At 31.6% G+C, this 26,805-nt stretch overlaps 4 protein-coding genes across 5 annotated transcripts; 2 read left to right on the top strand and 2 right to left on the bottom strand.

Annotated features, from left to right (window-relative positions):
* Window positions 1-13,574: 13,574 nt before the first annotated feature.
* LOC130968676 (guanosine nucleotide diphosphate dissociation inhibitor At5g09550) lies at window positions 13,575-17,769 on the top strand. Its single transcript, XM_057894073.1, has 13 exons — window positions 13,575-13,702; window positions 13,943-14,005; window positions 14,115-14,198; window positions 14,409-14,516; window positions 14,617-14,789; window positions 15,030-15,141; window positions 15,271-15,351; window positions 15,443-15,505; window positions 15,773-15,874; window positions 16,035-16,159; window positions 16,348-16,558; window positions 16,925-16,999; window positions 17,393-17,769. Exons 1-13 carry the CDS (start codon window positions 13,616-13,618, stop codon window positions 17,444-17,446), a joined length of 1,338 nt encoding a protein of 445 aa, XP_057750056.1. The 5' UTR covers window positions 13,575-13,615; the 3' UTR covers window positions 17,447-17,769.
* LOC130968677 (ycf20-like protein) lies at window positions 16,251-20,044 on the bottom strand. 2 transcript variants are annotated; one of them, XR_009081713.1, is made up of 4 exons: window positions 19,585-20,044; window positions 18,936-19,169; window positions 18,166-18,666; window positions 16,251-16,475 (listed from the first exon to the last, which is right to left on the bottom strand). XR_009081713.1 is itself a non-coding variant. In XM_057894074.1 (3 exons), the coding sequence occupies exons 2-3, from the start codon at window positions 19,106-19,108 to the stop codon at window positions 18,222-18,224; spliced, it is 618 nt and encodes a 205-aa protein (XP_057750057.1). In that variant the 5' UTR covers window positions 19,109-19,169; window positions 19,585-20,044; the 3' UTR covers window positions 17,696-18,221. The 2 variants fall into 2 exon arrangements, 1 of the variants encoding a protein (XP_057750057.1); XM_057894074.1 differs by lacking the exon at window positions 16,251-16,475 and having other exon boundaries at window positions 17,696-18,666.
* On the top strand, window positions 19,886-21,011 carry LOC130968679 (uncharacterized). Its single transcript, XM_057894076.1, has 4 exons — window positions 19,886-20,142; window positions 20,218-20,389; window positions 20,479-20,595; window positions 20,665-21,011. The coding sequence occupies exons 1-4, from the start codon at window positions 20,030-20,032 to the stop codon at window positions 20,791-20,793; spliced, it is 531 nt and encodes a 176-aa protein (XP_057750059.1). The 5' UTR covers window positions 19,886-20,029; the 3' UTR covers window positions 20,794-21,011.
* Window positions 21,012-21,048: 37 nt separating this feature from the next.
* On the bottom strand, window positions 21,049-23,768 carry LOC130968678 (uncharacterized). Its single transcript, XM_057894075.1, has 6 exons — window positions 23,405-23,768; window positions 23,212-23,307; window positions 23,036-23,076; window positions 22,397-22,514; window positions 21,896-21,976; window positions 21,049-21,350 (listed from the first exon to the last, which is right to left on the bottom strand). The coding sequence occupies exons 1-6, from the start codon at window positions 23,591-23,593 to the stop codon at window positions 21,294-21,296; spliced, it is 582 nt and encodes a 193-aa protein (XP_057750058.1). The 5' UTR covers window positions 23,594-23,768; the 3' UTR covers window positions 21,049-21,293.
* Between the last annotated feature and the right edge of the window lie 3,037 nt (window positions 23,769-26,805).

Consider the following 26,805-nt stretch of genomic DNA (forward strand, 5'->3'; position numbering starts at 1 on the left):
GGAAATTTACCCAAATAAATAAATTTGGTGAAAGCTTTACTCAAATACACAAAACAGATTTCACTTACGTTTTTGTGCAATTTCCACTTTATGTAAACCGTGGTAAGCTACCACGGTTTCTGATTATAACGTAAACCGTGGCAAGCTACCACGGATTATTCTTTTTTTGTTTTGTGTGTAAACCGTGGCAAGCTCCCACGGTTTACAAAGAGGGAAATATAACCATAAACCGTGGCAAGCTCCCATGGTTTATGAAGGGGGAATTTTAATCCTAAACCATTTATGTTAAAGCATAGTTATCAAAACCGAACCGGTGATCGAACCGATCAAGCTACTGGGTTACTGGTTCAACTGCTGGGTTACTGGTCGAACCGGTTAACCCGGTCACTAGTCAAGCTATTAGGTCACTGGATCATTGCTCTCGTACATTTGTTTTCATGTGAAGTTGATATTTAAGAATCGTTAGATGATTTGACAAGTTTGACTAAATTATCATTTAACGATTTTCAATTATCAACTTCATATGAAGACAAATGTATGTGAGTCTTTACCTATTATTATATACTATAAATATTTGTTAAAAAAATAATATTAATAGATATCGTATAATCATGAAAAAATAAATAAATTGTGATTAATAAAATTTATTTATTTATCTTTTTTAATTTATATTAAATATAAAAGTATAGTTAAATAAAATATAAATTATTTAAAAATGAGTGACATTAAAATGAAAATAAATTGAATATAAGTAAACTAAAACATACTATATGTATTATAATTTGTACATATAATGACAAGAAGCATTGCAGCCTCATGGTCATGCTAGCGTCCTTATTATCTTTAGGTAAGGGGTTCAAACCCCGCCGTAGGTTCTCCTTCAATTGCGACCGAGCGGTTCGGTCGAACCGATGCTCACCGGGTTTGACCGGTTTTCGCCGGTTTAGTACGGGTTTGATCGGTTCGTTTCGGTTCTCTACCTTAAGCGGTTAGAAGTTTGGACCGGACCGGTGTTAGGTCCGGTTCACCGGTTTTCCGGTCGAACCGGCCGGTCCGGTCCGGTTTTGCTAACTATGTGTTAAAGTGTTTTATTGCATCAATGTGGTATCATTTAGACTGCGCATGATAATTGTGACAGAATACATGTATATAATAGAAGTCTGAAATACATAGCAGATAACATATTAGACAATTCTCAAACCTTTTTAACTATCAAATACATGGCAGATAATAAATTACAGAATTCTGAAATACATAAGGCTAAATAGCATGCGAAGAACATAAACTAATATAGGGACCGGACATGACAATATGACATAACTAATCAGAATCCTCAATGGTGTCGCTGTCATCATCGTCGAACTGACCGAGCAGGTGACCTCCGGTGCCACATAATGGAGGACGCCTCACCCTCCTAGGTCTCTGCTCTGCCACTGGTCCTGATGGCTGTGCGGGAATGCCGCTGAATGCTGAGGCTGGGGTCCCTCCTAATGGGATCCATGGGTCAGTCGGAGATGCTGCAGGCTCGTTGAAGTCAACGGCCAACTGAGGAAGAACATCGTAAGTCTGTGGCTGCGGATCAGCAAACTGGGGCTGGTCATCAGGCATCTGTGGCCTATAATGGGTCCCATCATCATCCATGAGCATGTCTGCTATATCCCTATAGAACTCTGACTCAGTAACAGGATCATCGATGTCCATCCCAACAGCCGCGGTGGTATACCCAGCAAACGCATCTGAGGCGACATTCCCAAAGAGCTGAGAGCTACTACCCACATCGTAGGTCGGCTGATCCATAGTTGAGGCTGAACCAACTACATCCTCACCAACACCATGCTGAGTGCCCTGATCATCAACGGAAGGTACTCTACCTCGAGCCCCTCCACGGCCGTCCCGCCCTGCCTGTCGTCTGCCTCTACGTCGAGGAACACGAAAATCCGCCGCATCTCCATGATCAGCTCTAGGGATGTCCTCCTCTAAACGGTCAGCCAGCTCTCACCACTCTCGATCCGTGGCACGTGTGCCTATACGCCGACGCTGATCGGCTCGCCTGTTATCTGGTCTGTCGTAAACGTGCACTCTAGGAGGTGCCTGCGACGACCCTCTGTGACGAGCCTCCTCAGTCAACACAATCGGCCTAGGATCCTGAAATACAACATCTGGGGATAGGAATCTGTGCGCCACACGGCACCACCACTCCAGGTAGTCTGATGATGGACCGGGATCAAGGACTCGATCGACCCAGATGACTGAATGAAGCCGGTTCTCCCAATGCTGATGCCACTCCCGATAATAGGTGGGGAACCACCTGTCCCCACCCCTGCCATCCTTCGCATGTAGCCAATCTATGTTCAGAGCTGGCTCAGGGAGATGCTGAAGACCGCCAAACTGCGGTAGAACCCGGTTGCCTTATGCCACTCAATCGCAGCAAAATATATCAGGCTAGTGACGGCCGTCCATAGCCTACGGTGCTCGTCGGCTAGTATCTCCAGGTGAATAACAGCACCAACCTCGGCAGAAGAATAAGGCTCCCACACAAACTGTATCGAAATAGTAAGGGTTTTGTCAGAGCACGACACTAAACATAATCCATTGAAACTAAGAGCAATAACTAAATGACTCACATCGTGGACACGTAATCGATCCAACGAAAGGCGTGCAGACACTAATCTCTGATCCCCTGGATCGTTCCTCGGTATAAACGTAGCCCACCTACAATTTTAATTGAAATCATGTTATAACTAGAAATAACACATCATGTTGAATAACTTGTGAACTGAAAATAATAAACCGTACCTGGAGGCAAGAGGAAACCCGAATACATCAAACCCACTAGGCCTCAACGTGGGAAACCTCCAGAAAATCCAAGACTGTAGAAGCTGTAGCGGCCCGGCCAAGTTAACAACGTTTTTGTTCGTCCCACGACAAAGACATCTATACAACCAGGCCAGTGCAGCCGAATCCCAGCTATATCTGCCCAAGTCGTCCAACGATGCCAAATAAGGCAACCAACGAAGGTGGACCCGATTTGCATTTTTGTCCGCAAACAGCTGAGACGACAATAGCATCAGAATATAAGCACGTGTGTATATACGCACGGTCTCATCAGTAGCATCTGCTGGGAGAACCCGGAACCTCTCATGGAACCATGTGTAGCACACTGTCATCTGCTTGACTTTATTCTGTGGAGGTAACTCCCTAAATAACTCGCGGAACCATACCCATGCTGGTCTACCCTGCTCCATCAGATTCTCAAACTCAGTCAGGCACCCGCTGACGGGCTCACCATCGATCGGCAAACCCAGTTGATATGCCACATCTTGCAAAGTAATACTGCACTCACCAAAGGGCATATGAAAGGTGTGCGTCTCAGGACGCCACCGCTCAATAAATGCGCTAAGGAGAGGCTCATCAACCCAGAACCACTGCTGTTCAGCCTAGCCAAATGATACAAGCCCGCTGTCTCCAGGTAGGGTATAATCCGGTCGTGTAAGGGCATATTCTGTTGTCCCATAACGCCGCTAATCACCCTAGCAGGCTGCAAAATGTGGGCAACAAAATCCCTCAACATACGACCATTACTAATAATATCAGACGTAATTTATAAAAAATTATTACAAGCCTCACATTGTTTTTCTTAATTCCCTAATTATAGCAATAACAGTGATTATAATAATAAGCGGTCCAATTCTAACAAAATCTAAGAGTAACAATAATAACTACCATTATCAGAAACGAGGACAACAATAATGATAATAACAATAACACTACTAATACTATGCACTCACAATAACAACAAAAATTAAATGTAAAAAAATAATTTTACTAACAATAACCATAATAATATCAATATTTATATAAATAGTAATAATAAGAATATTAATAATAATAATAATAACTAACCTCGGCGTCGATGTATCCAGCCACGTGAGCGACGCCATTTAATCGGTACAAGTGATCCTCATCCTCCATGCTCCACCAACTAAACCTCTTTCCAACCTTCTTTACTTTCCACAGATTCTCTCAAACCAACAACCCCCAAATTTTGCTTTGTATCACAAATGATCCGTGAGAAGCTTCAGCAGATTATGTATTTATAGGCACTCACACGTAAACCGTGGTAACCTATAGCGGTTTACGTTCAGCTCGCATTCTTCATAAACCGTGAGAGCTTGCCACGGTTTATGGTTATATTTCCCTCTTTGTAAATCGTGGGAACTTGCCACGGTTTACACACAAAACAAAAAAAGCATAATCTGTGGTAGCTTGCCACGGTTTACGTTATAATCAGAAACCGTGGTAGCTTACCACGGTTTACATAAAGTAGGAATTGCACAAAAACGTAAGTGAAATCTGTTTTGTGTATTTAAGTAAAGTTTTAACCAAATTTATTTATTTGGGTAAATTGCCCATTTTTTAAATTAGGAGTATTTTATTTAAGTATTTAAGAAGATTTTTAAAAGTTAATTTGTACTTATTAAGATTAAAAAAATTTAATATAATTTTATATATTAATAAATATCTAAATTTATTATTATATTTATGCCAATATAGTTTTTTTAAATTTTAAAAATTATTTTATCAAATATAATTATTATTGTTTATGTTTATTGAAAATTATTTTTAGTTTAATTTATGAAACATAAATATTATAATCTTTTAAAATTTAGCTTTTTAAAACTTAATTTTGATAAGTTATTTTTAAAAAGTAAAAATTTTTACCAATTTAAGGCTTAACTTGAATTTTTTTTATGTATATCTTATATTTAACATTTTTTAGTTTTGGATATTTAACCTAAAACAAATGAATCTAATCTGTTTTTAGTTTGGATCGATGTTCTATCCTTCTTTTAAATATTTGTTTTTAGTAGAATTTTTGGATGTTCTTCTTATGAATAGTTTCGGATGTTTATTTGGATGTTTTAGAAACTTTTGGATGATATTAGATTTAGTATTTTTCATTTTGAAAATTTAACCTAACATAAATAAATCTCATTTTTTTTTAGTTTTGAATGTTCCAACATAATAAAAATATTCTATTTTTAGATATTTTTTAATGTGATTTTGAATATTCTTCTAATGTGTTAATCTTTTAGTGAGAGGCCGTGAGAGAGCATTGCGGTAAAAAAAAAAAAAAAAAAAAAAAGTGCGAGAAGAAAGAATGTTAATTTAAAATGAAATTTTTAAAAAATTGATTGATAATAGTTAATTCTTTAGTTAGAGTCTATAATTTTCAAGTAACATTTGACAAAAATTATGTCATAAAACTGCTATTATTATTGTTATTGTTTCCAAATAAGAGTAGGAATTTAGTAAGGCCAACTCTAATATGACTATGAATAATCCATAACTGCGATGTTCTGCATTCTTATGATCAATTATGCATGGTTGAGTGCACGCATCTGAGTTCTGACAAATAAAGAATACTAACTAATTTGCGTTTCATGATGAAAAAACATAAGTTACGGATCAGCACCCTTAGGAAAAAGGTAAGAGTATTTCGCAGTCTAGTTATTTAGTTTTCATGATAAATGCATATAATTCAGTACAGTTTGTATTTATACATATACATAAAAATTCAGTATAGTTTGTATTTATATTACGTGGAATCTGCACACACATATTGACAGTATAAACACATAAATTATTATATTTTATATCTGTTTTTTCTATGAGTGATTCACTACATGTTTTGAAAAGTCATTTCTCTTTTTGTCCTCCTGCAGGTTACCTTAAATAAAGCAAAAACGTTGATTTAGAAGATAGACTAAGAGCGATGGGATGAACTGATTGTCTTAGGTTTAATTTGTTTAAATTAGTTTAACTATATATATCTACTTATTATGTTAAAACTGAGTTTTCCCTCAACTAATGAAAGTGAGGTGTCACTTTCTCGTGAACCCATTTTCCCATTTAATGAATAATACATAATTATACTAATTTAGAAAAATATCTTTATTTTAATTATATAAAATCAATATTTAATGTATTATTAAACTACTTATCAATTATTAATCAGAAATATTTTTAATTATTTTAATAAATAATGCATAATTATACTAATTTAAGAAAATATCTTTATTATAATTATATAAAATCAATATTTAATGCATCATTAAACTAATTATCAATCGAAAATATTTTTAAATATTTTAATTATATTCATTTTAATTATATTCATATCCTTCTAATTCTTATTCATTATCCAATGGTTTTATTAGTGGCAAGTTGTCAATCCATTTATATTGATAATAATAATAACTTTATTAGGATAAATATCAAATTCTATTCCTAATATAAAATATAAAATTTAATTCCTTTCATTTTTATTTTACTACTATAAAAGTATGCTAGAAGAAAATATCATTGGTTTACCAATTACTCTTTCATTTGATAGTTTTTACAACAATTCTTTTTTTTTCCTATGAGACATCGTTGCAAGAAGATAACTATCGTGGACACAAACTACCACACTCTCCAACTTTCGTGCTCATCATTCGGAGTTATATAAGATGTGTTATCTATGAGGTATTTATAGACCATGGTGTTATCATGTATGCATAAATAAAAAATATTTCATATTTAAATTTAAGTCATTTACCTGTTTGTGGTATATTGTAGTGTGAAATTACTTTCAATATGTGTTGTGTAATGATATTATGTTCTAATTTAAGCTTTTACTTTAGAATTGTATCATGATTTTATCTCATCGTTTTTTTTCTTAGATATCAAGTTGACGTATTTTTATTTATTATTATTATTATTATTATTATTGAAACGGATGTGATATGAAATGTACCAAAAAAAAACTCTCACATTCAATTTATTTTATTGTAGTCTTCTATCTATTCTATTTATTTTTATTTTCTTCTTATTCATTTTATTTTCTTTTTAAATGTTATATAATTTATTATAATTTATACCAATCTACTTCTATTTAATTTAATATACTAAAATTGGATTTTTTCCCAACTAATGAAAGTGAGGTGTCACTTTTTCGTGAACTCATTTTCCTTCTAAAATGATTGCACTATTTCTTTCTTTTAAATTTATTTTAAAAAATTATCTTTAATTGATATAATTATATTATAATTAGTATGTAATGAATCATACATAATTATACTAATTTAAGATAATCTCTTTATTATAATTATACTAATCTCTTTTAACTTTATTTCAGAAAATTATCTTAATTATAATTATATAATAATATTATACTTAGTATTTAATGAATAATTCACAATTATTATACTAATTTAAAAAATATCTCTATTATAATTATATAAAATCAATAATTAATGCATTATTAAACTAATTATCAATCAAAATATTGTTAACTATTTTAATTATATTAATTTTAATTATATTGATATAATTCTATTTTTTATTTATTATCCTAAAATTTTATTAGTGACAACTTATTATCTTAATGGTGACCTATATAATAATAATAATAATAATAATAATAATAATAATAACAAAAAGTCACCAAAAATAATAATAACAAAAAGATAGAAAATTATATTTTAGAAAAATATAAATTGATTATTAACAATTGCTCATTAATAATGATAATTATATGATTAATTTTTAGTAATCATTAAATATATTTAATATAAATAACCAAATTTAATTAGTTAAAAAATGAAAGGAAATATTATTGCACGATTGTAAAAGCAATAATATATATATATATATATATATATATATATATAATAACCAATTTAATATCAATAACGATAATTATCGTTATTATTCAATAATAATAATAATAATAATAATAATAATAATAATCTTTTTTTTATTAAAATACTCATCTAATTAAATTAATATAAATATTTAATGAAAATAAAGGATGGATTTTTTGACTTGAAGGATAATACAATCGAATATTCTTGAAGATTTTAAAGTTGTGAGTATATATTCTTCCTATATTAATATATGCATGCATGTTATCTCATTTTTTCCATAAATGAAAAATAACATTTACCCATTAAATTTGTTAGTTTCTCAACCGATTCATCTTATTTATTGTGATTGAGATTGATATATAATCATAAAGATTTTTTTCTCCATTAATTTTAGTAAAGAAATCTAAGACGTAAAATAAAATAAAGTCAGTATCTACTTTTTTTTCTCAATATTTTTTATATTTACGGTAAATATTAAATGTAAAAAAGAAAAAAATAATATTAATTATTATCAATTTTATTTATTTACATTCATAATTAAATTTAATATAATTATAGTAAGTCTCTATAATTATAACAATTTATATCTGTTACATATATAATAATTAAATTATATATAATTATATATCTCCTCTTTTATATATACTTAGCAAGTATTTCTATTTATATAATCTACTTAATATATTAAAATTAAGTTTTTTTCTCAATTAATGAGAGTGAGGTGTGAATTCCTCATGAATTCATTTTTCTTCTAAAATGAATGCATTTAATGAATATTGCATAATTATACTAATTTAGAAAAATATCTTTATTATAATTATATAAAATTCATATTTAATACATTATTAAACTACTTATCAATGCTACTTATCAATTATCAATTAATAATAATAATAATAATAATAATAATAATAATAATAATAATAATAATAATAATAATAATATATTTCTACTTAATATACTAAAATTGTATTTTTCCCTAACTAATTGAAGTGAGGTGTCAATTTTTCATAAATTCATTTTTCTTCTAAAATGAAAGCACTATTCTCTCTTCTAAATTTATTTTATAAAAATATTTTTATTATATTTATATTACAATTAACATTTAATGAATAATGTATGATTATACTAATTTAGAAAAATATATTTATTATAATTATATAAAATTAATATTTAATGCATTATCAACTAATAAAAGCGAGGTGTCAATTCTTCATGAATTTTTTTTTTCTCCAAAATGAAAGTACTATTCTCTCTTCTAAATTTATTTTAGAAAAATTAAAATTCCGTGCTGAATATAGGTGGTAAGTTAAAAAAAACAAGCAAGTTCATGGAATCAAATCATATTTCTATAACAAATATAAGAATGTATATTTTTATTATATAAAATTTGAATTTCTGCACTTCATGATGGGCGGTACTTCTTAGCGTGTTTCTTAATTTATTTTTTATAACTCATTGAATACAATTTATTACAGTAAATTAATTATATAAACTAATTGATTTGATTAGGTATTTAAATATCACACGACTTATTATAATTTATATCAATAAAATAATTGTAATTTATTATATCAATTATTTTAATTCATTAATTTATAAGGTACATAATAACATATATGATTTGTTATTTATACTGATTAAATACATATTAATTTAGTTTAAAAAAATCATTGTCTCCTATGTTTTTCTATTTATTTTTTTTAATTCATTAAATCCAATCAATTATAATAAATTAATTATATCAACTAATTAATTCAATCAACTATTTTCTAATTTATTTTTTGATTTCAATAAATTAAATAAAATTAATTATACTAATTATTTGTATTGACTAATTGATTTGATTAATTCTTAAAAATATTTTTATTTAATTTATTTTATTTATTTAAATATAACTAATTAATTATTTAATTTTATTAGGAAATATCAAATTTTATTTCTAATATAAAAATACAAAATTTTATTCATTCTATTTTTATTTTACCACTATAAAAGACTATATATGCTAGAAGAAAATATCATTCATTTACCAATTACTCTTTTATTGGGTATGTAGCTTTTACAACAATTCTTTTTCTTCATATGAGGCGTCGTCACAAGAAGGCAACTATCATGAACACAAATCAGCACATACTCTTCAACTCCCGTGCTCATCATTCAGAGCAATATATGATATGTTATCCATTAAGCATTTATAGACCATGGTGTTATCATGTTTGCGTAAATAAAAAAAAATCCGTAATTAAGCTTAAGTCATCATTTATCTATTTGTGTGGTATATTGTAGTGTGAAATTATTTTTAATTTGTGTTGTGCAATGATATTATGGTTAAATTTAAACTTTTATTTTATAATTGTTTTATAATTTTATCTCATCATTTTCTCTTAGATGTTAAGTTAATATATTTTTATTTATTATTATTGAATGTATGTGATATAAAATTTGTAAAAAGAAAAAAAAATTACATTCAATTTATTTTATTGTAGTCTTCTATTCTTCTATTTTTAATTTATTTTTTTATTCATTTTATTTTCTTTTTAAATATCATATAATTTATTATAATTTATACCAATTAATTAATTATAATTCATTATATCAGTTAGTTTAATTCATTAATTTATAATATATATGATAAAATAGATCATTTGTTACTTATACGTTTATTTTTCTAAAATCTAAATCTGAATAATTATATTTTCAGTTTTTGTTATAAATAAAATATTATTAATAATGAATAATAATTAACCACTCATACTTTTAATCAAAGTGTTTGGATAATTTTTATATTTATTAATATTAATTATTGATTATTTTTGTATAAATAAATTATATTATAATTTTATGTTAGTTCATAATTGATTAATGATTAATGTTCATGAAGCTATGTTACTCTAAATTTTATATGTTATAAATATTTTATTTAAATATAATTTTTTTAATATAAAAATGTATTATTTTTAATAATATCATAATTTTATATTTTTTAATTATTCTAAATGAATATTTTATCAAATACTAATTAAAGTCATTTTTCTATTTTCTTTTACTAATCTATTTTCTAACTATTATATAAAATTAAAATCGTATTAATAAATTTAATATTAAAGTTAATTTAGCTTTTTATTATTTAGAGTATTTTTCAATCAATAATTTTATACTCTTTACTCTTTTTTTTTTCAGTTTCATTTTGATTTTTAATTTAGTACTCAAAGGTAGTGAAATTCCATTGATACGGAAATAAAGTTACAAAAGGGTCCATAGGGTAGAATAAGTAAAATAATGTGATACCGATATTGCAACATCCAAATGAAACTACTTAGGATCTAAAATGTTTATCTTTCTATTTCTCGCCATCTATTATATTATCTATTCTATCTATTCTATTATATAAAAATCGAATTTTTACCTTTAATGATAGAATCAACGTAGCATGCTTCTACTTTATTTTGTTTAACTCATTAAAGTCAATTCATTACGATGAATTAATTATATCAACTAATTGATTTGAATAGATATTTAAGTATCACACAATTTAAAATTATGTATATTAATTATTTGATTTAATTTTTATGATATATAAATTTAAGGAATAAATTAAAATAAGATAATTTATTACTTATTTAAATTGAATACAACAAATATAAATTAATTTATTTAAAAATTTACTATTTTCTAATCTTCTATACATAATAAAAATGACAAAACAAAATTATAAAAATAATCTTTTTTTATTTTTGCTATTTTAATTTTATTTTCTTTGCTTTTTTTAATGTATCATTTTATTTTATATTAACTTTGTTTATTTAATAATAAAATATACTCATATTAATTCTATCATATAATAATTTTTTTTCTCCTATATTAATCAAAGAATTTTAATAGTTATCAACTATATCTAATAGAATGACTGAGAAGTGAGAATTACGAGAAGTTAAACCCAGGTTCAAAATGCTGAAACAAAGAAAAGAAAACAGTGGATATATATGATTAGAGAAAAATGTATAATAATGACAAAATATACTAAAACTTGATTTTTTCTCCAACTAATAAAAGTGAGGTGTTAATTCCTCATAAATTTATTTTTTCTCTAAAATGAAATCACATTTTTTTCTAAATTTATTTTATAGAAATATATTTATTATAATTATATTACAATTAACATTTAACGAATAAACTAATTTAGAGAAATATTTATATTATAATTATATAAAATCAATATTTAATACATTATCAACTAATAAAAGTGAGGTGTCAATTCCTCATGAATTCATTTTCCCTCCGAAATGAAAGTACTATTCTCTCTTCTAAATTTATTTTAGAAAAATATCTTTATTATAATTATATTACAATATTACAATTAGCATTTAATGAATAATGCATAATTATAATAATTTAGAAAAATAAAATAAAGTCCAGTAATTTATCTTCCGATTGCACACGTATATAGAATAACTTTTAAGAAGAAGTCATGTATAGTAAATACGGTCGATGATTGTAAAACTTTATACTAACATTGATATAATATTATTTCAGTTATATGTTTTGCAAGCATCAAAGAAAAATGTTGAGTTATTTTTTAGTAGATTTAAATTATTTATTGTTTATTAGAGAATTTTGTGCATTAGAATTCTCTAATAATTTATTATTTATTTTGAGCTAATTTTGATATATTCTTACTTGACAGTAAAACAATATATAAAAATTTGTTGATGGGTCTAGATATTATTAAGTTATTTATGGTCACATTGAGTATATATGTTTGATTTATTGAAAAAAGTAGATTACTAAAACCAATCAATAACTATTTTAGAGTTAATATATTTAACACTAGCTTAAGAAAAAACAAATAATACATAACATGTTATATTTTTATTAATCAAATTATTATAATTTAAATTAATCTTAACAAAATAATTTAAAATTATAATTTCAATCTTATTACGTGTATGGCACGGGTTAATACACTTGTAATGATGAATAAGTGATCCCCAAATATTTTTATTTACGTAATATATTTATGTCGACAAACTCATAGTAAAGACGATGCACCCAACTATACTTAAATCTTTTTGTATATAAATAAATCTGCTTCTTTCTCTGTACTTTTTTAGAGATAGATTTGAATCCTCTAAATTTTGAATTTATACTTTAGAAGATAAAGTGTGATCTTGTACCCTTGAATAATTTTTCTTTTATATTTATTCTTGATCCCACCTATGAAATAAAATTAATGGTAGGAGATCACACTTTACTCCCTCAATTGTAAAAAAGAAATTGAGAGGATTCATTCTCATAAATGGTGAGAGATCACACTTTACACTCTAAAGTGAAATTTAAAATTTGGATGATCCAAATCCGATAGAGATTAGTATAAGTTATGTTACCATTCATTTATGCGTTACTTTATATGTGATATTTGAAATAACAAATTTAAAATTAACACTTTTATTAAAATAGTAATGCATATCATTGAATATTTATGTATATGAAAATATTTTAAATAAGATTAGTCTTATAATGTTTTAAGAATATTCCATAATTAGTTAATAAAAATTTGTTCATAAAAGAATTTAAAAAATCATTCAACTTATTGTGTTGAAGAATCAAATATCTCTAAAGTTGTGAATATACTAAATCCTAGAAGGAGTTTCCAAACATAAGTTTAAAATGATTGGATGTTATATATAGTAATGAGTCCAGAAAAGAGCAAACACGTGTGTGAATGATGAGAAAGAAGAGTTATTTGGGTTCGCGTTAGTGTCGTTACTTTGCCGCTAAGGACCTCTTCTGCTTCAACCAAAAAACTAACATTCCTTCAATTCCTCGTTCTTATATAATTCATATTAAAACTCTTGTTTCAATTCCTTTTTTGCTTTTCTCTTTCAAACTTGATAATAATAATACAGTAATAATATTGTGCGATGGATGAAGAGTACGATGTAATTGTCCTTGGCACTGGACTCAAGGAATGCATCCTCAGTGGCCTTCTCTCAGTTGATGGCCTCAAAGTAACACCACACATCTTCTAATCACTTCTCTTATTTATTTATTAAAAGAATGTTATGTTTTTCCTCGTACAGTTAGAATAAATGCACCTTAAAACGATCTTAATTATGACCTTAAACAAACCATGTCAATATAAGCCTGTATAATTAACAGGTCATTGGAATTACAACACAAATGAATGTTTGGAAGTTCATCTTCATAGAAAGAATTAATACTTGCCCTTAATCGACTAATTGAATCAGGTACTGCATATGGATAGAAATGACTACTATGGAGGGGCATCTACATCGCTTAATCTCACACAGGTCACACTCCTCTATTGCAAATTTGCAACAGTAGAATTATTATTAGATTTTTCATGCACTCTTTTCGTTCACTAATACAAAACTTGTTTCTCTGTTGTGATATATATAGCTATGGAAGCGATTTAGGGGAGAGGACAAGCCACCTGAGAACCTAGGTTCCAGCAGGGAATTCAATGTTGATATGATACCTAAGGTTTGATCACACTTCTCTTGTAATATAATCTCAATAATGCATGTGAAACAAACATTGCACCTTGCTTCAAGTAAATAAATAAATTATTTTCTTTTATTCTTTTCCTTTTCTTCTATTTACTACACTTTTTGCTTGTTATCTTCCTTTCTCTTCAATCTATGACAAAAACAGAATCCTGGATTTTTATTTTTTAATTTTTATTTTTTGCAGTTTATGATGGCCAATGAAGTTTTGGTTCGCGTTCTCATCCACACGGATGTTACAAAGTATTTACACTTCAAAGCTGTAGATGGAAGTTTTGTGTATAATAAGGGAAAGGTATGCAACGTATTCATCAATTTCTTATTCGCATTTTGGTACCTTTCTGTATTGCAAACTGTTGAACACTTGCACTTGGTATTTTATTTACATTTTTCAGATTTACAAAGTTCCAGCCACGGATGTTGAAGCATTGAAATCACCATTAATGGGACTGTTTGAGAAGCGCCGTGCTAGAAAGTTCTTTATTTATGTCCAGGATTATGATTCAAATGATCCCAAATCTCATGAAGGACTAGATTTGAATCAAGTTACAGCAAGACAGCTCATATCGTATGCAATTTCTTCCTTCCTTGCCTTCTAAAGCAAAATTACTAGATATGTCACTGACTTTTTTCCTTCATAAAATTATGGAAACAAAGATGTAACTACATACGCAGAATAAACTTAGATGAAAGACTATTAATACAAATTATGCTTTACATCTAGTAGATCGAATGCATCATTTTTAGCTTTTGTATCAGTTGGTGCTGTCCTATCATGAACTTTTCTTTTTTGGTTGTGCTAATGTAGCAAGTACGGGTTGGAAGATGATACAATTGACTTTATTGGTCATGCCTTGGCACTTCATCTCGATGATAGTTACTTGGATGAGCCAGCCAAGGGATTTGTAGAGAGAGTAAAGGTACTATATTATGCAGAAAAAAGGAATCAGTTCTTTCCCCTATAACATTATATATCTAAAAATGGGGTAACTTCGTATATTTTGTAATTATAGTCATGTAATTTGTTATTTGTTGTCTGTTTTCTACAGCTATATGCAGAGTCCCTAGCACGTTTTCAAGGAGGTTCACCTTACATATATCCACTATATGGACTTGGAGAGCTTCCTCAGGTTCTCCTCCACTTCTCTCTTTCCTTTTCTCTGTTGGAATTTGCATACTTCAGGAACTAACGCTGATTTCGACTTCTTTGATGGCCCAAAGGCATTTGCACGTTTGAGTGCTGTGTATGGTGGAACTTACATGCTCAACAAGCCAGAATGCAAGGTAAGCCTGTGGCTATACTTCTATGTATTCAGAAAAATCATATGAAATGTATTGGAAGGAAACTTGCATCAAGGGAATTAAACTTCAACTTTGAAATAATAATTTTTTCTGATACTTTCACTTGGAGATATGTTATATAGCAGTTCATTTATTTTCTGCCTCACAAGTTACTGATAAAACAAAATAATCAATTAGACATAGATTAGTTACCATGTCAGGTTACTTGCTATATATTTCTTTCTGCACAATTTTTGTTCTACTATGCAGGTAGAGTTTGGTGATGACGGCAAAGCCGTCGGTGTGACCTCCGAAGGAGAGACAGCCAAGTGCAAGAAAGTGGTGTGTGATCCATCATATCTGCCTGATAAGGTATCCTCTTAAATTTTCCAAGGTTATAAAGAGTATGTTTTTATTTAGGTATTGGACATGTTGTAGTTTGCATAACTGTGTTGTTAAGTATAAATTGCAGTACAACACATGCATGTTTCAGTATGATCTTCGTCTGACATTATTTTAATTAATTTAACAGGTTCATAAGGTTGGAAAAGTTGCACGTGCAATATGTATTATGAGCCATCCTATTCCAGACACAAATAATTGTCACTCTGCACAGGTCATTCTGCCACAGAAGCAACTCGGTCGAAAATCCGATATGTAAGTTTGCATTGATCTACTGTAGTGGTTTTATACATATTCTCCATTTACTAGGATCCTTCTGTTGTTAGTTACAACTTAAAAAACATATAAATCTATACAAGAGTGAGAGAATGGAGTTTTACTTGTGAGTGTTGTAACTTCCAACTTTGTAGGTTCTGGTTTTCTGATTTTTCCCGTTATTGAAGGTATCTCTTCTGCTGCTCTTATGCTCACAACGTGGCCCCGAAAGGAAAATTTATTGCTTTTGTTACAACAGAAGCAGAGACTGATCAACCTGAGGTGGAGTTGAAGCCCGGTATTGACCTTCTTGGACCTGTAGATGAGATATTTTATGACATTTATGACAGATATCATCCCATCAATGATCATGAAGCTGATAGCTGTTTCATCTCTAAGGTAACTACTAAGCAGAATCTCCATAAGCATTTTCTTTAAAAATTTTCTTTCCTTGTTTTTGTTTCCTGATCTTTGTGGAAGGGCACTTGAATAAATTATATAGAGCAATGCCAATACACAACATGTTGAGTATCTTATGTAACTGATGGATAATCCTGAGTCTATAAATACAAGCCTTGAATATGTGTGGGAGGAAAAGAGAATTAAAAATCAGAATGGTTTAAATTTAAAACAAAGTAATTGACAACTCATGTCAAGAAGAATATAAATTTTTATCATGCTTCTTAATCAGCCTGGGGAATCTCCGTCCTTTTCCCTTTTATCTTCGAAAATTGGTTGTACTAACCTAAAATTCAATCCTTGCAGAGCTATGATGCTACCACACATTTTGAGACCACAGTACAAGATGTGATCGACATGTACAATAAGATCACTGGAAAGGTAACTACTAGTTACTGAAATTAGATATTTCAAACAATTGGAAGTAGTTATAGCTGCAGTATGAAAACATTGAGAAATCAGAGAAACATTACAGTACGCAAGAAAAACGAATGAAAACAAAGTGGCATATTTATTTCTACACTTTGAAATTATATATTCTCTCAGTTAACGATATCTTCTATTTGTTATTTTCATTTAGATTGTATATGATTTTCTATCTGATGATGGAATTTCACATTTGCATTCACTTGCACTCACCTTTGTGTTCCAGATATAATGTTACATGACAGAACTTCATGTCAAAAGGAATATAAATGTTTAATAACAATGGAGATTCGAGAGCTCTGGAAAATTTTTACTTGATTTTAATATTGTTCTTATTCTTTGTTTCAGGTTCTTGATCTTTCTGTAGACCTGAGTGCTGCAAGTGCTGCATCTGAAGAATGACTTGCCTCTAATTTTTATATACATGCCTAAGTCATAGAAACAGCGATCACTTTTCGTTTAAATTTCATGTTTTTGTTTTAGATGCTCTAATGCAAAGAGAAAAATTACATAGACACCCACACCTGTGTAGCTTTTGATCGAAGGCATTATATGCCTGATACAGTCATATATACAGTTGCCTTGTACTCAACCAAGCAGTTTATTAGACATGATAATCATAGTTGTGATCATATCCCTTCAATAAATCTGTCTTTCGGCATTATTAACTAAATATGTAATTTGTGATATATAATACTTTAATAAGATCATAGCAAAGATGAATTGTGCTGCACATTACAATTTTCCTTTCAAGAAAACCAGAGATGCAATGAAAGCATCTAATTCATAAGTCTTATTCACCAAACTGAATCTTGCAAATTACTAGCTTTCTTATTTGGGTTCATTTAATCATTGAAAAGTTATAGTAACAGTTTAGCCTTATTAACATGATAACTTAGTTCCAAAAATTGTACAACTACATAATGTGATCATTATGATATTGAGGATGTGATTAACCAACTTCTCCTAGATTGCTCAGTCTACATAATGTGATCATTATGATATTGAGGATGTGATTAACCAACTTTTCCTAGATTGCTCAGTTCATTTCAGCGATAATTTCTCTTACCTATCCTAGTTTCCAATCAGTACACAGGGAATTGAATTATAAAATTTCATACCAGAAGATATTGCGTAAGGGCCATGATACAACAACGGGGATAGGCCTTGGGTATCCTTAGCTGCCTAACTTGAAAGCATCCACAAAGAGGCCCAAACATATGCCAGCCTTCCAGAAATTCATCATCATAAGAAAAGACTGAAACCTCCCTGTCCTCACACTAGGCGGCTTTTTATACATCAGCATACCAATTCCCTCGATCGCAGCCACCACAACACCGGCAACCAGAACATCCCAATCACCGGTTTGTCCAAGGATTGTAGCAAGAGCATTTGCTGTGTAGAAACCTAGAAGTAGCAAGAATACTTTCATGGGGAGGTTCTTTCTAGCTGAGTTTAGCTTTTCTAGAAGTTGTCTACCACCTGCACTCAGTATCCTACTCAATCGAGTACCACTGAAACCGGAACTGGAATCATCGAGGCCTTGTTGATCACCATCACCAGGCACTCCACCTGTGTTCAAGGCAAAAGCTATTTTCCAGCCAGCTCTTCTTCCAAGGAAACTGAGCCAATGAATTGAAAGACAATCATTATCACTTGGTTACAGAAATAACCAGTTTATTCCCTCAATAAGATGAGAAACACCCTGAAGTGATATAATTTTCTTGCAGCCATTATTATGAAACCGAAGAACATTTTATGGTAAAGTGTCGAATTTGAAAAGAGAAATTATTTATCCTGCTAATTCATCACCCTAAACACCCTCGTAACAGAATGTTGCACAATCTTAACAGCTGAAAACTAAAACTTGATATAGGCATTCAAATTTTACCAGCTCTGGTGAAATGGCGCTGACTTTAGGCCAAGTTTTAGACCTAAAATACCACAACTCGGCTCGCAGCGACAGCAGTGTGCTCTAGAATTGGCGAGGGCCATACACGATTTTTCTATGCATCCATTCTCTGTAATTGATAACCTCCACATAGATCCTATTTGGCAAGCCATTTTTAATAGATGAACACAGATATTGTAAACCAGCTCCACAAATTCTCAGTCTCTTCCTAATCTGCAAAATTTCAAATGCTTAATTAAAAGGAGCTTCGATTCACATGAGCATCATTTATTAAACCATAAAATCAACAAGATTTGGAGCGTTAAACATGAAAATGAGTTTCGATGTCATGTTGTTTTTCTTTACCCTTCTAATATACAAACACAATGCAGATAAAGAATATGCCAAAATGCAGCTAATAATACATAAAACAAAGATTAGAAGCTTCCTGAATTGCTTAGTTGAAAACATGGTTTTCATCATAAAAAAATAATGAAAAAGATAAAAAGGTTGCAGAAAGGTGAAGAGGGAAGAGGAACGAAGTGGATAACAGTGAAGGCAGAAGCAATTGGGTGCGGAATAACAAGGAAGAAAATAGAAGCAAGTATGTAGTTGTGGCATGGAAGAAGAAGGGAATAGAGAGCGTTACCCTGTTTGTATCGAGAGAAGAAGGAAGAAGAAGATGACGCCGGTGAGGTGCACGGAGTCCACAACCGCAAGTCCGCAACCACTGTGCCAGTGAATGTCATTGATTGGGTAACACAATAATATAATAATAAAATATTAATTTTCTTCTCCAAAACTTAGGAAATCAATATTTTAAAGATTTTGCTTAACAATAATGTTCTTCAAAATGTTTTTTTTTAATTATATATAAATGTTCATATATTCATATACATTTTAGAGTAAATTATGTTTATATTTAAACTTGTAAAATTATTAAATGGTGGCCCAAATATCTTTGAGAATCAAAGTTCACAAGCATCAAAAATTGTATTCGGATAATATTAGAAAAAAAATGTGACGAAGGATAGCCACTCTATCCATATAAAAGAGTGGTGTATGAAGGGCATGCATCATCACAATTCGGGGAGATGGAGGACATAGAGAAGGTGAAGGCGGAGGCAGTGCAGCTGATGGGAGTGTTCCAAGTTATTCCTAAGCTGGTTGTTTTTGATCTTGATCACACTCTCTGGCCTTTCTACTGGTATGTATGAATCACTATGAGATTTATACATTTATATTATATTCTGATTCATCCTCACATCACATTAATGTCCAGTGAGTGCCGCTCCAAGAGTGACACACCTTATCTGTTTCCTCAAGTTAAGGGCATCATGCATGCACTCAAACACAAACGGGTTGACCTTGCAATTGCATCTAAATCACCAACCCCCGACATAGCCAGAACTTATCTTAACAAACTCAACATCACTTCCATGTTTGTTGCCCAGGTCTCCATTCTTCAATCTCTATCTCTTTCTCTTTCTCATTCATGTTCCCTGTGTTGTCTAACTCTTGTGTTCTTTCTCTCTCATGTCAGGAAATATTTTACAACTGGGGAAACAAAACAGATCATTTACAGAATATTCATTCCAAGACTGGTGTCCCGTATAACTCTATGCTCTTCTTTGATGACGATGACAACAACATCCAAGGGGTACATTCACATCTATCCTTTTCTTTTTTTCCAATTAACTTTCTAATATTTTCTTGACATCTATGACAGGTCTCGGAATTGGGAGTAACGAGCATCTTGGTCACAAATGGGGTAAACCTTGGGGCATTCAAACAAGGACTTACAAGATTTTCTCAGAACTGGAATGCACCAAAGAACAAAAACAGACGGGGTAAATAGTAATCTGAGTATCAACTCACAAGGCAGATAATTCAAATTCATGAATTAAATGTCCGGTTGAAACTTCTATGTATTTAACTGTGATTTGTGAACCACACATATATTAAAATACTCTGCATCCATTAGTTGGAGAATTTTAATATAACAGTTGCATATATATCTCGTTGAATGTCTCAAAATGCTCGATATTCCTTTAGTCAATTACAGCTTCGAAAGTAATGTACAAAACAAACTTCTTTTGAACAAATTGAGGTCTTTATTATCTAACGTCAGTTAACATTGGATTAAAGCTTATGAATAGAAGTTGGAAGTTGAAACAAAAATATACATGTTACTTTACATATTTACACACAATAGAAAAGATTAGTAACCCGCACTTCACGAACATAATCCAATTGTTATAATGAACAAAAACAATTCATCTGTCAGCAACAACAATAACAAAAATGAAGATTGATTAGTCTGCGGCACAGGTATCTTTACTTTGACTCAATTTCAGACTACACCCTTTCTGCAAGGAGCAGTTGTTCAAGTTCCTCTTTGCGCCGTTCCAACTCCTGGAGATGTCCATGAAAGCAAGTACAGGTAAGAAGAAGAAGAAAATATCTTTGTAAAAGTATCCAAATACTCTCACATAAGATTGAAGACTAAATCTATTCTATTGAATTAGTATTGCGCCTAAAACTCCAAAAGCAAGTCTATTGGAATGTAAGCACAACAAACTAACAGCGAATTTGCAAGCCTTCCATATAAAATCTATTTGAACTATACATGTAGTCCTGTGAGCACTACTTTCAAGATTCAAATGCAGCAATTTCATTGGGTGTACTATTTACAGCCAGACTCTCAAATGTGAAAATGCCAAGCATCAATTCCAGGAGTGATTATATGCAATAATCTTCAATATCCAGATCTGACATGTAGAAGGAAAATTCTAAGATCTGTAAAGCACATCATAATGATGTTTCCTCCAACTCAAAAATCATATTTTTAGTATCAAATTTCATGTTGCAATTAGTGCATCACATTGTGACTAAGGAAAGGCAAGTATTACAGACATGCATATATTTTGTGGCCATAACATCTCAACATAGCAGTTTACCTCTAAATCCTTTGCTGCTTGCTCTCTTGAGATCTCCTGCTTCTGGCGAGCGCGTTTCAGAAAACCAATGCATAGGGCTCCCTTCAAATGAAAACAAAATGAACAAAAGAGTGACATCAGCTTTGCTTTTCTTTCAAAAGTACGAAATGAAGTTTTGAATATGCAAGCTAGAACATTTGAGAATGAAAATACTATTTTCAGAGAAGTATAAAGAACCAGATATGTTTAGGTCATGCAATCTACAATATTGCACTTCGCTATGATAATATCGTATTGACCATCAAATATTCTTGTCAAATCAACAGAAAAGGCATAGATTAAAAGGAATTCGAACTTGCAATTAAAATTTAAAAATTGTCAAACTAATTAGTAAAAATCCTTAAATCGTACTTCTCTTATCAAGAATTTACTACTGAACAGCAACGCTTGGTATTAATCACATTGCACAAATAAAAAAGGAAAAAAAATACACTGTTAGTTTGCTATGTTCAACGATCTTACCGAAACAACATAAATCAGACCACATGCAAGAAGCAAATAACTCGCTATGCTCTGAAAAAGAACAAGATCCCTTCGCTCCCCAAAATAGTCAGGGAAAGCCCTTGTCATGACTGCAACACTGCATACACAAAATCAGCATTCAGCATTCAGAAACCAAACTACTAAGTTTAAGTATGATGAAGTAAATAAATATCTTCCAAACTTATGAATACCAGTACTCATTAATTTACCCAGTGTAATCCAATAAATAATAACGTTTTATTTACCAAAGGTAAAAAAATAACACTTATTATTAGTGGAAAATACAATTAAATTAACATCATTATTCATTCCTGTTTTAAACCAACAAGTTTTATCAGGCTAATAAGCTTCTACCAGGTGACAACTTAAAAACATAGTTGCTTAACTAATTGTTAAATTGCGGTTTCAGTTGCATTGCAATGTGTGCAATTGCCGCTGCGGTGCAGTTGCTCAAGGCACCGCAACAGCAACATAGCGGCTGCAATTGTGACACAACTTGTTTAATTTAAAACCAACATGACCAGTGCATATAACAAGATAAACATAACCAAAGCTAACTTAGAACGTAATGGGAACTGGGCATCAAAAGACAATCGTCACAGAAGTGTGAAGACATACAAAATCTGCAGCATACCCCTACCAGCCCAATACTCCAAAACCTGAAAAGTGGTTGAATAGAATAATCAAATTAAATTGTAAAAACAATGTTATCAGCAATAATACAAAAACCATTTCAATCATCAACAGATGAATGAAAGTTAGGGCACAACAAAGCTAACAAAGAAAGCTCTCACCTTGGAGAACCTCATGATGAAACTCCATTCGGTTTCAGCCAGGACCACAAAGCACGCTATGAGCACGGCGTAACACCGAAAAATTCCATCGAAAAACTGAAACGCAAAGAAAAGCGAACGGTATTAATAGAAGAAAACGTCGATTGGCATATAAGGAGAGAAACTTTGGAGAGAGTGGAAGTTGAAAGCTGACATCTGATCCGTGTTTGAAGGAAAGCACAGCGGAGAGGGCGTTAGCGACGATGCAGAGAATGGCAGCCAAAGAGGTGACTAAGCTGAAGCCCTTGCATGCTATCAAGAAAGGGTCTCCTCTGCGTCTTGTTCTCGTGCTCGATTCAGCTGTGGGAGCGTTCTCTTGCTCTACGTCGCCGTTTCTCGACATTTTTCTCGAGCGAGAAAATGAAGGGAATCCGTTGGAAACAAGTAGAAGATGGTTTTCGTGTTGAATGGGGGATGGGATGGTATTGGAAGCGGGATTGCTTGATTCTTGAGCAGCCAATGAGCTGATGAAGCGACACGTGGTGGTTGCGCTGTTTTGGATTTACCGATTTACCCACCACTTGGCGGTGAGAGCTTATTGAATCCACATTTTTGGAACAGTTAGGTTAGTTGAGTCATCCAACGGAAATGGTCAAAGTGTTACCATGTACTACTTTGGAGTTTCGTTGTGTCTATTTAAAAAAAAGAGTAAACTAGCATTTGTATCACGATTGAAAACGTTGACATATCTACTCAAAGAAAAAAGAAATTATTATTTGTATTTATAAAAAATTATTTTTACGGGCAAAATTATTTAAATCCTAAAAAATTATCTAAAATTTCTAAATTATCCTTATCTTCACCAACACATCACCTCCTTCACCCAATCACCTTTCTAACCTTAACCCTCTTCACCCAGCCACCACCCCTCTTTTCCTTTCTAATCTCAAATCCCACCACCACCCTCTTCACCCAATCACCACCCCTCTTTCCCTTTCTAACACACTCTCACCATTACTTCCCACTCAGTCCCCACAACTGATCCAATGGCTCCTTACCACACCCTCCTCTCTTTCATTGTCGCTCCTTCATCACCATAACCTTTATCACTTCAATTAAAGTACAGTGCATTGAAAAATAGTGACCTCATAAATTAACTCGGAGAAAAGCACTTTTGGAGGAATCACAATCAACCCAGAGAGGAATTTGAAATGGATGACGATGGGTGAGAGTCAAAATTGAATCTTGGTTTCAGCTGAGTGTGAAGCTGTTTAAGGAAAACTGTGAAAATGATGTCATGGAGAAAGCTGACAAAAATAAGGCGGAAAAGGACACAGATCTAAGGTGTGAAGAGAGTGAAGAGAAAGGATCAAATCTGAATAGCCAAGCACAGAAGCCTCATGTATTTGGATTCACTTTTTCTGGGAGAAAAAAATGGCGAAAGAGACAGAAAGAGAGAGAGAGCTTGTCGCGGTTTTGGTTCACAAAGGAGACCACGGTAGGTGAGGCTGGCGGCGGTGAAGAGAGGAGGGGGCTGCTGGCGGCGGCAAAGCAGGGGATGGTACGAAGTTCCTCTAGTCGGCAAGGGCGAGACAGGAAAGGAGAGAAGGAGGGGTGGTCGCTGGCGCTGATGCTGGAGGCTGCAAGAACGGAAACAGAGGCTGCGACATTTGTCACGGAGGAGGAGAGGTGGCTTGCGGTTGAAAAAATTGCTGCTAGGATTGTTTGAAAATCAATTGATTATTGGTGAGAGAGAGGATGGGGTTAGTGGTGGTGGTTGAGGATAATGGAGTGGTTAGTCGGGAGGAGAAAGATGATGCAGATGATGATAAGGGTGCGAGGAGAAGCTGGTGCGGTGCTTCTGGGCTGGCGGAGGTCCGCGACGTTGCTAGCAGAGAAGGGTGAACGATGATGAAGAGGGTGAGATGGTGGTTTGTGGTTGATGCTGGGATTGGGTGGCTGAGAACATTGAGAGAGAGAGAGGAGGGAGGAAGGAGATGATAGTGTGGAGAGAAGGGTAATTTAGGAATTTTATTTAATTTTTTAGGGTTTGGATAATTTTGCCTGTAAAAATAATTTTTTATGAGTACAAATGGTAATTTCTTTTTTCTATGGGTAGATATGTCAGCGTTTTCAAAATGGTAGTTTACTCTTTAAAAAAATCAAGTTTACAGTACCTAACTACCAAGGAGTTAGTGGATTTTTGTTATGGTTTAATTACTCTATTGGTCCTTATAGTTTCGTAAAATTTTTAATTAGGTTCCTATATTTTTTTCTTTTTAATTGGGTCCCTATACTAAATTTTTTTTAATTAAATCGCTCTTAGTAGTAATTGGCTTAATTTTATAGGGATCTAACTAAAAAAAAGAATTGGTATAAGGACCTAAATAAAAGTGTAGGGATCCAATTAAAAAAAATTTAGTGCAAGAACTCAACTAAAAGGAAAAAAAAAGTATAGGGACCTAAATGAAAATTTTGCGAAACTATAAAAACCAATAAAGTAATTAAATCTTTTTTATAGACGAATTTTGGGTCCTGAGACCTTGGATTATGGATTTATGACATAATAAAAGATTGATAAATCTTAGATGCGTTCAAGATATATATCACCTAGAGAAATGGTACTCAACATTCAAAATACGTTTAAATGTCGATTAGGATCTTAATATTCAAAATACGTTTAAATGCAAAAAATGAGTCATAATTCTCAAAAATATAGTCAGAGACCTATATAAATTGGTTGTAGTCCCAAATTTTAATGCATTTAAAAATTTTTGTAACACCTTAAATTTGAGTTCTTTAAATTTTCATGTATTCAATCGACTGTATGCGACTTGATCCGTAGCTAGAGCTTTGAATTTTGAGGTTAGTTCTTTTTCTTTTTTTATTTTTGGTAAATAATTAGTGTATGTATTTAGGCTTTATTAATTTAGTTAATGTGTTAGGTATTTTAAATTTGTTAGTTAGAAGTTCTATTAACTTAGATAGGTATAATAGGTTTTAATCCTTTTATAAATAAGAGTAAAGTATCATTTATGTCCCCAACGTTTGGGGTAAGTCTTAAACATGTCCCTAACTTTTTAAACGTCCTATTTGTATCCCAAATATTTTTAAATCAAATCAATGTTGTCCTACCATCAAAATATTAAACATTTGGTTAACGGCGTTGCATATGTGGACGTTATGATACACGGTGACAGGGCGTATGTTGTTACCGTTATTGAATTTAAAAAATAGATATATGTGAAGAGAGGGTCCCCTTCGAAACCCTAATCCCCAAATCTTTGCTTATCATTGCTGCTGTACTGTCTCGGAAGGGCGATTCCCTCTGCGTGAGAGAAGATGGATCATGAAGCATGCCAATCTGAAGCGACGTAAGGCAGCAAGCAAGCCAAACAAAGTAGAAACCAAGCACATCGAAGGAGGACAACTTGCTACTGTGGGGAACGGCCTGTGCTTGCGACGTCGTCGACGGCAAAAAATCATGGGCGGAGGTTCTGGGGTTGCGTTAACTTCGGGGTGAGGTTTAGCCACGTCTTTATTTGTTGTTTAGTTGTATGTTTTGACCATGTATGGGTGTGACTTGGGTGTCTCATGTTTCAGCTAAGTGGGAGA

This window comes from Arachis stenosperma, chromosome 3 (genome assembly GCF_014773155.1).
Source record: "Arachis stenosperma cultivar V10309 chromosome 3, arast.V10309.gnm1.PFL2, whole genome shotgun sequence".
Lineage (NCBI taxonomy): Eukaryota > Viridiplantae > Streptophyta > Magnoliopsida > Fabales > Fabaceae > Arachis > Arachis stenosperma.

Coding starts and splice junctions, on each gene's coding strand:
- LOC130968677 (XM_057894074.1), bottom strand. CDS start 19,108: ATGGCTTGCCAAATAGGATCTATGTGGAGGTTATCAATTACAGAGAAT. Junction 18,667..18,935: donor GCGCCATTTCACCAGAGCTG/GTAAAATTTGAA, acceptor TCATTGGCTCAG/TTTCCTTGGAAGAAGAGCTG.
- LOC130968678 (XM_057894075.1), bottom strand. CDS start 23,593: ATGTCGAGAAACGGCGACGTAGAGCAAGAGAACGCTCCCACAGCTGAA. Junction 23,077..23,211: donor TCATCATGAGGTTCTCCAAG/GTGAGAGCTTTC, acceptor ACCACTTTTCAG/GTTTTGGAGTATTGGGCTGG. Junction 21,351..21,895: donor AAGCAGCAAAGGATTTAGAG/GTAAACTGCTAT, acceptor GGACATCTCCAG/GAGTTGGAACGGCGCAAAGA.
- LOC130968676 (XM_057894073.1), top strand. CDS start 13,616: ATGGATGAAGAGTACGATGTAATTGTCCTTGGCACTGGACTCAAGGAA. Junction 13,703..13,942: donor TCTCAGTTGATGGCCTCAAA/GTAACACCACAC, acceptor TAATTGAATCAG/GTACTGCATATGGATAGAAA. Junction 14,790..15,029: donor ACAGCAAGACAGCTCATATC/GTATGCAATTTC, acceptor GTGCTAATGTAG/CAAGTACGGGTTGGAAGATG.
- LOC130968679 (XM_057894076.1), top strand. CDS start 20,030: ATGGAGGACATAGAGAAGGTGAAGGCGGAGGCAGTGCAGCTGATGGGA. Junction 20,143..20,217: donor ACTCTCTGGCCTTTCTACTG/GTATGTATGAAT, acceptor ATTAATGTCCAG/TGAGTGCCGCTCCAAGAGTG. Junction 20,596..20,664: donor ATGACAACAACATCCAAGGG/GTACATTCACAT, acceptor CATCTATGACAG/GTCTCGGAATTGGGAGTAAC.